This window comes from Orycteropus afer, unplaced genomic scaffold (genome assembly GCF_000298275.1).
Source record: "Orycteropus afer afer isolate SDZICR_OR568_19922 unplaced genomic scaffold, OryAfe1.0 scaffold00042, whole genome shotgun sequence".
NCBI lineage: Eukaryota > Metazoa > Chordata > Mammalia > Tubulidentata > Orycteropodidae > Orycteropus > Orycteropus afer.
In genome coordinates, this window is record NW_006921629.1 from 11,514,649 (window position 1) to 11,523,818 (window position 9,170).

Genomic DNA, 9,170 nt, shown 5'->3' on the forward strand with positions numbered 1-9,170 from the left:
CAGAGCATAGGGTAGCAGGGACAGGAAGCAAAAAATTTTTGAGTGGGTCACTAGGGGTAATAGTGAGTGGTACCACTCTTGTTTCCACCCCTTGGTTCCTGGACCCACGAATCCTGGCTATTGGAGAAACAGAACCATATATTAGACGCTGGTTTAGAGCACATATGTACAGCCTCCTGGAGAACATTACCCCAACCCATCAAGATATTGCCACCTCACTGGCACCATATTTGTGTTTTTAAGAGGCCATTCCATCCATCAAGCCAGCTGCTTCAGGATGATGGGGAATATGGTAAGACCAGTGAATTCCATGAGTATAAGCCTATTGCTGCACTTCATTTGCTGTGAAATGAGTTCCTTGATCCAAAGCAATGCTGTGTGGGATACCATGATGGTGGATAAGGCATCCTGTAAGTCCATTGATGGTGGTTTTAGCAGAAGCATTGTGTGCAGGGAGGGTGAATCCATATCCAGAATAAGTATCTATTCCAGTAAGAACAAACACTGTCCTTTCCATGGTGGAAGTGGTCCAATGTAATCAGCCTGCCACCGGGTTGCTAGCTGATCACCCTGAGGAATGGTTCCATATCACGGACTCAGTGTTGGTCTCTGCTGTTGGCAGATTGGGCACTCAGCAGTGGCAGTAGCCAAATCAGCCTTGGTAAACAGGAGTCCATGTTGCTGAGCCCATGCATAAGCTCCATCCCTGCCACCCTGACCACTTTGTTCATGAGCCCATTGAGCAATGACAGAAGTAGCTGGGGAAAAAGGATGGCTGGCTTCCACTGAACATGTCATCCTATCCACCTGATTGTTAAAAGTCCTCCTCTGCTGAGGTCACCTTTTGGTGGGCATTCACATGAGACACAAATACCTTTACTCCTTTGGCCCATTCAGAGAGATCTATCCACATACCTCTTCCCCATACATCCTTATCACCAGTCTTCCAATCATGCTCTTTCCAAGTCCCAGACCATCCAGCTAAGCCGTTAGCTACAGCCCATGAATCCATATATAATCTCATATCTGGCCATTTCTTATTCCATGCAAAGTGAACAGCCATATTCACGGCTTGAAGTTCTGCCCATTGGGAGGATTTCCCTTCACCATTGTTCTTTAAGGAAGTTCCAGAAAGGGGCTGCAGTGCTGCTGCTGTCCACTTTCAAGTGGTGCCTGCATATCGCGCAGAACCCCACTTTCAAGTGGTCCCTGCATATCGCGCAGAACCATCTATAAACCAGGCACGAGTTTTCTCTTCCTCAGTCAACTGATCATAAGGAACTCCCCATCAGGCCATAGGTGCAGAGTGGGACAGGGAAGGTTATGTGACTGGAGTGGAGACCATAGGCGTTTGGGCCACTTCCTCATGCAACTTACTTGTACCTTTAGGTCCTGCTTAAGCCCAATCTCTGATATACCACTTCCATTTAATGATGGAGTGCTGCTGTGCACGTCCAGCTTTATGACTCGGTGGGTCAGACAACACTCAGTTCATGATGGGCAGCTCAGGTCTCATGGTCACTTGGTGGCCCATGGTTAGGCGTTCAGTCTCTACTAAAGCCCAGTAACAAGCCAAAAGCTGTTTCTCAAAAGGAGAGTAGTTATTTGCAGAGGATGGCATGGCTTTGCTCCAAAACCCCAAGGGTCTACATTGCGATTCACTAATAGGGACCTGCTAAAGGCTCCAAACAGCATCTCTGTCTACTGCAGACACTTCAAGCACCATTGGATCAGCCAGATCAAAAGGCCCAAGTGGCAGAGCAGCCTGCATGGCAGCCTGAACCTGTTGCAGAGCCTTCTGTTGTTCTGGGCCCCACTCAAAACTAACAGCTTTGTGAGTCACTTGATAAATAGGCCACAGCAACACACCCACATGAGGGATATGTTGCCTCCAAAATCCAAAGAGACCCACCAGACATTGTGCCTCTTTTTTAGTTGTGGGGAAGCCAGATACAATAACTTACCTTTCACTTTAGTAGGAATATCTCGACATACCCCACACCATTGGACCCCTAGAAATTTCACTGAGGTGGAAGGTGCCTGAATTTTTGTTGGGTTAATTTCCCAACTTCTGTCATGCATTATGTCTCACCAATAAGTCTAGAGTCATCGATACTTCTTCTTTACTAGGTCCAGTCATCATAATGTCATCAATATAATGGACCAGTGTGATACCTTGTGGAAGGGAAAGGCGATCAAGATCCCTATGGACTAAATTATGACGTAGTGCCGGGGAGTTGATATACCCCTGAGGAAGGACTGTAAAAGTATACTGTTGGCCTTGCCAGCTGAAGGCAAACTGCTTCTGATGGTCTTTTGAAATTGGTATCGAGAAAAAGATATTGGCCAGATCAATAGCTGCATACCAAGTACCAGGAGATGTACTAAATTGCTCAGGCAATGAAACCACATCAGGAATAGCAGCTGCAATTGGAGTCACCACCTGATTAAGTTTACGATAATCTACTATCATTCTCCAAGATCCATCTGTTTTGGGCATAGGCCAAATAGGTGAATTAAATGGAAATGTTGTCAAATCACCACCCCTGCATCCTTCAAGTCCTTGATGGTGGCAGTAATCTCTGCAACCCCTCCAGGGATGCGGTACTGCTTTTGGTTTACTATTTTTTGTAGGTAGAGGCAGTTCCAATGGCTTCCACTTGGCTTTTCCTACCATAATAGCCCTTACTTCACATGTCAGGGAGCCAATGTGGGAATTCTGCCAATTATTGAGTATATCTATTCCAATTATGCATTCTGGTACTGGGGAAATCACTACAGGATGGGTTTGGGGACCCACTGGTCCCACTGTGAGACACACCTTAGCTAAGACTCCATCAGTAACTTGACCTCCATATGCCCCCACTCTGGCTGGTGGGCCACAATGACGCTTTGGGTCTCCTGGAATTAGTGTCAATTCAGCGCCAGTGTCCAGTAATCCCTGAAAAGTCTGATTATTTCCTTTTCCCCAGTGAACAGTCACTCTCATAAAAGGCCTCAGATCCCTTTGGAGAAGGCTAGGAGAAAGACTGACATTATAGATTTTTGGCAGTGTAGTGATGTCCTTCCTCAAAGGGACCGGGCCTCCTCTTCATTCAAAGGGTCGTGGGTCTGTAAACTGACTCAAGTCTGGGAATTGATTGAGAGGTCGTGACTCTGTATTCTGGCGATGCAATCTAGGTTGCTGTTCACGTGACCTAGAACTCTTCTGTCTATACAGATCAAGTAAATATTTAGTAGGCTTGCCATGTAATTCACTACTAGGAACACCATGATCGAGTAGCCAATGCCATAATTCCACATGTGTCAGACTATTCTGATTAGTGTTCCAACTCTGCTGTCCATTATGGTAACCATGCCAACCTTGCCTTTGTCGATTAACTGCTACCACTTGGCCCCTACTACCACGGGGTCCAATTGGCCCCATCATAGTTAAGTGTCTTAGTTCAATTAGGGCAGTTCCCACTGTCAAATGAGGTTTACATAAAATAGCAATCACGGCAGTCTTCAAGGATGCTGCAACTCCCTTCACAGATTTATTCCTCACGGTACTGGTGAAAGGTGTGTCTTCTGGACTCTCCATTTCTGGCTCTAGGGGTCTAATCTGATAAATGCAGTCTAACAGGCCAATTTCCCTAAGCCTCTGGATTCTTTCTTCTGCATTATACCAAGGCAGGTCTGGTACTTCAACTTGACTTAAGGTAGGCCACCGCATAATCCATGCCTCAGTAAGCCAACCAAATAAACTATTAGATCCTCTCCTGACCTCTTGAACTGAGACATTGAATGAAGAATCCATACTTAGTGGGCCTAAATCAATAAATTCAGACTCATCCAATTTTACATTCCTTGCACCATTATCCCACACCCTCAGTAGCCACTCCCATACATATTCTCCAGGTTTCTGTCTGTACATGTTAGCAAAATCAAGTAGGTCTTTTCAGGTATAGCGTTACCACCTCCTCATGCTGACAAAATTGCAGAAAAGTATCAAATATCTGATCACCCAGAGTGTCACTTCTCACAAGTACTTGATCTATTGGTGGTGCTATTTAGCATATTAATTTTGCCACCTCATGCCACAGATTAGCAGGGCCCTCTTTACTAACAGACACAGGGTCACTAGTGTCTTTAAGAGGAATCAAACTGGAGAACCAAACTAGGAAGCCCATCCTTATGAATTTGTCTTTCTCGAACCACTCCCAGTACCAAATGTGTTAGACTGGGTTTTCTAGAGAAACAAAAACCAGCGAAGCTTAGAGAGAGAGAGAGAAAGAAATTTATCTTAGGAAAATGGCTCACACACGTATAGAAGCTGGCAAGTCCAAAGTCCCTGGATCAAACGTCAAGCTGGAGGCTTTTCCTGGCTCCTGCAACCACAGGGGCTGAGAATCTCAAGGCTGGCAGGCAGTACACCAGCTATTGACTCCAATGAACGACGAATCCACGATCTCCAGGCCGAATGGTGGACTGCTCACTCATGGACAGTTGTAGGTAGCACAACAGAATCTCGATCCACAGAAGAATGTCTCTCTTCCCAGGATGTTCCTGGATATCCTGGAAGCAGGCCATACCCCTAGGGAACCTCCCCTTGAACAGATTGGCCACGCAGAACATAGTCATCCGATCCCATCATGGGAACAACCACACAGAACTGGGGTACAGCCAAGCTGACACACAGCTCCAACTATCACACATACCTAGTAACGCTTTCCAAGTATATTTTTTCTAGATGATGGTCTGTATACTATCCAGTATGGGGACTACAGGTACTGGCCACATGTGGCTGTTAAGTTCTTAAACTGTGGCTCCTGGGACCTAAGGAATTGAATTCTTATATTTTATTTATTTATATTTAAAGAGCTACGTGGAGCCAGTGGCTAAACTGTCAGACCACAGTTTTAAACCTTTTTTTCTGTGCTTAAATTAATACATAGTTATTTATTTTTTTCTTTTTTTAATGAAAATGGTGTCATACCATACTTTGTAGCAAACTAATTTGAACATATATGACACTTTCTCATGTTGTTAGATACTCTTCTACACTTGATTGCAGTGTTTCATGGATAACTTAATATTCCTTAGGATGAATTACAGGAAATGGGACTGCTGGGGCAGGGAATGTAGATAGATGGAGGAATGAATAGACATCCTTTAAAACTTTGCCCCTAACCTTTTATTTTGAGAAAATGTAAACCTATAGGAAAATACAGCAACAGTACATTGAATACCTGTGTAATCACCTGGAGTCACAGTTTTTAACATTTTACATTGTGTGTGTGTGTACATGAGTACTTTACCACATATATTTCAGCATGTACCTCCAAAGAACAAAGGTATTACCTTCAATATAACCATAATATATTTTCACATTCAAGAAATCTAACATTAATATAGTCCATATTGAGATTTTCTTCAGTTATCTCAGTAACGTCCTTTTTGTTTTTAAGGTGGGTCATGATAACTGGGTACGTGGAGTTCTGTTCCATTCTGGGGGAAAGTTTATTTTGAGTTGTGCTGATGACAAGACCTTACGTGTATGGGATTACAAGAACAAGCGATGCATGAAGACCCTCAATGCGCACGAACACTTTGTTACCTCCTTGGGTATGTACGCATTATGACATCTCTGAGCAATTAGATTATGGAGTGCCAGACATAAAATGTTTCACATAACCACATGGACTTTTCCAGGTAAGAAACAACTACATGCTTCCACAGCACAATAGAGAAGCCTAGTGAAAACTTTATGGATTCCTCCTATATGTTTTAAATTGTCCTTTCCTTAACTCTGTCTCTGTCTTTAGCCTTATAATAAAAAATTACTTTCTCCACTGTTCAACATTGGTTGAACTAGAATTAGGAAGAGGAAACTAACTGACCACCTACTAGTTTATAAGTTTCTGAAAGGAAATCTTACTCAAACCTTTCCTGTGGCAGATAATACTGTTAGGTATCAGGAACTCAAGGAATTTAAGTTTAATAAACACCTTCAGTATTATCTGTCTTTGAATCTAGAGTTTAAGATAATAAATATAATAAAATATAATACACTAGAGTATGATGAAAGAACCCTAGTGGCACTGTGCTTAAGTGCTTGTCGTTAACTGAAAGGATGGTGGTTTGAACCCACTGTGTGGAAAGGAACTGCTGATCTGTTGCCATGAGGATTACAGCCTAGGAAACCCTATGGAGCAGTTCTGCTCTGCTCTACAGGGTCACTATGAGTCAGAATCGACTTGGCACACAGCAGCAGCAGGGTGTGATGGATCTAATGATGAAGCTAAGCCTCAGTAAAATAGGGCTAATACCTCTCAGCATTGTTCAAAGGCTTAACTGTGAATATAAAGCATTAGTACTAAGCCTGGGACATAGTCAGTGTTCAATAAATGGATAGATTGAGGGTATCCTTGTTAGATTTGAGTAGTATTCAGCTGAGATGAGGTTTGCATTCGCAGTGAAGGGTTAATGTAGGATTTAGTCATTGAGTCTCAACTTCCCTAACAGTTGATGAGCTTATACCTTTTCAGTTGGTATGTGTATGTAGAAAAAGATGGATTTCCTGGCATTTGGACTTAACTGATTTTTGTGGCTCATTAAAGACTGACTGTATCTGAATCAGTCTAATTTTAAAATAAGCCTTTTCTTTTTCTTCCAGATTTCCATAAGACGGCACCATATGTGGTTACTGGCAGTGTAGATCAAACAGTAAAGGTGTGGGAGTGCCGTTGATTGAGTCTCATTTGGCCCCTCCTCCCTTTTTTCCTCTGGATGCACTCTGATGATACCATGGTTACCCCATTGAGCTCTGTTTAAATAAATATTGTCCTTTCATGTAAATTATTCTGGATGTAGATTGAGCTTATTAAATGTTACACACAAAGTATTCATGCATGGTGAATCCAAATTGTATACTGTAAATTTACATACGTTGTCTAGAAGTATCATAGGGTTTAAAAACCTGGGCTGGCATTGGTCACACCAGGCCTAAGAAGGCAGAAGTTGAATAAATTGAACTAGGGCACTAAACTGAATAGTTGACAGTGTCATTTTATGTTGGATTATTAATTCCTGTTTTCCTTTCTGCTATCTGTTGGTGCCTGACTTGATGGCCTCATTTGGGGAAAGGTTGTGGTTATTAGGGCTTTTTCTGAAATGTGTATCTATGTAACATCACTTAAGTGTGCTTAATAAATCTTCTTTAAGATGTTAGATAATAAGGCTACGATTCAAAGTCTTCTAAAACATCTATGTAATTTAATGGGGATCACACATTGGAATTTTTGGAATGACTCAATCGCCAAATCAGTAGGATATATCTGTTTGGCAGCCTAGCAGGAAAGGCTCGTGGTGTGTTTATGTAAGAGTGACTATCAATCTCAAATAAGAATAATCTCGGCATTTAACACCAAGTCATTTATTTCCTTTGGGTCGTAATGCTTTGTAAACAGGTTTTTTTTAAAAAAAAAAAAAAAAAAACACTGTAATACTCTAAGCTTTTATTTTCCACACTAGACATACTTCTAGTTGTATTCTCCATACTATTAAACTGTATAGTGGTATGACTTCCAAATAGAACTTAAGCTCCCTATTTTGTGTGTCATGGTACAAATCACTATTTGTTTTTGATGTTTTATAGGGATGTGCAATGTGCATTACATAATGACAGAGAAATATTGAAAAGGTTATGGTTGCCCATCTTTAGGGAGTGGAAGAAATACAGTAGTTTGTTTTTCACCATGGATCTGATATCAGTTTGAACTGTTTTTAACTTTCAAGTTTAAAACAGTTACAGGGTTTAATGGAATGTGCATAAAAGTACTGTTTTCACTTTTGTTTATATACAATGTTTATAAGTATATGGGCCTATCTGTAAATGGGTAAGTCTGTATATATATACCACACACATGCCACCTTTCTGTACTTGAGCCCTAGGTTTTTAATGAAATGCTAAAACGTGTAATTAGAATAAATCTTGCTATGGAATACCATGCTTTAGAACAAACCCTTTTTGATGGTAATGATTCTGAAAAGTTGTGGGAATTTTTCCTAAACTGAAGAAAAATCACTTTAGTTATTTTTCCCCCTAAATTGGAACATTCAGCATTTTACACATCCCTGATGTTATTGTATATGTTGATTCAAAGTTACTACAAGTAGATTTAAGAGAACCTTTATCCATGACTTAACGGAACAATATTCCATTGCAGATTATTAATAAAGAATTCCATTGCTTACCTAACCAATTTCTTTTTTAAAGAAAGTCATTTGAAAAGTTAACAAACAATGAAATAATAGTGACAGGTTAACAAAGATAAGTTTATTCTGAATTGTATTTTATTCATTTGTGTAATATGTGATTTTTTAAATGTCCAGTTGAATAATTAATGGAAATTTGGTTCCTGAAAAAGACAAAGGGTGAGAGTTAGCGCCCTGTAGATACACACAGAGAATAGGCCATGCATTTACTAGAAGCAGCTTAATGTCCAGCTTGTGTTTCTTATCTGTCTTTTTTTTTCCCCCCCCTAATAATTCCTGAGAGACCTCTCTGGAAGAGAAAGTGTTTTGAGAACTAATGGCTATATTTAAGGACAATACATTACAATTTAAGCTAATTCCTTAAATACAGTAGAATAACTTTCAGGACAATATTGCCTCACAACCCTGCTTACATTGAGGAGTCTGTCCCTCAACCCTCCCTCAGCTGTTCTGACTGGATTTTTCTACAGAAGCTATGGAAAATATCTTTGTTCTCGTTTGCTGCTATTTCCTGTCTTAATTTGAGAAATATAAATACATAGAAATGGTGCATCTTAACATTTGTTTGTACATGTATAAATGTCTTGTGTTTTTATTCATTTTTAGCATGTAGCAACACAAATTGTTTAAGGGTAAGCCACAACATCTAGAAATCATTCATAGAGATGAACAATAAAGGAAAAAATGGTACCGATTTAGGAAGAAATTAAGCTGCTTGTCCGCTGAGTTTCTTCCCCTGCAGCCTATGGTGACTTTTGTTGACAAAGGAGGAGAAACAATATTACTCTGTAAGCAAAGTTATCCTTACTTGAGAGATTGCCACAGCCTGCTGCTTAGTTGAGTTACCAGACATCCTCCATTTAAGAAGCAGCGAACATTGAATCTCAGGGATGGTCCTCAACTGGATCCAA

The 9,170-nt window shown here is 40.8% G+C and overlaps 1 protein-coding gene across 1 annotated transcript in view; it reads left to right on the plus strand.

The window, feature by feature from the left end:
• The window catches only part of PAFAH1B1 (platelet activating factor acetylhydrolase 1b regulatory subunit 1), a 49,584-nt gene extending 42,852 nt beyond the window's left edge, over nt 1–6,732 (plus strand). Inside the window, exons 9-10 of the mRNA XM_007937460.2 lie at nt 5,451–5,607; nt 6,659–6,732. Of these exons, the coding sequence (XP_007935651.1) occupies nt 5,451–5,607; nt 6,659–6,732 (231 nt within the window). The remainder of the gene's footprint in view (nt 1–5,450; nt 5,608–6,658) is intronic.
• Nucleotides 6,733–9,170: the final 2,438 nt, after the last annotated feature.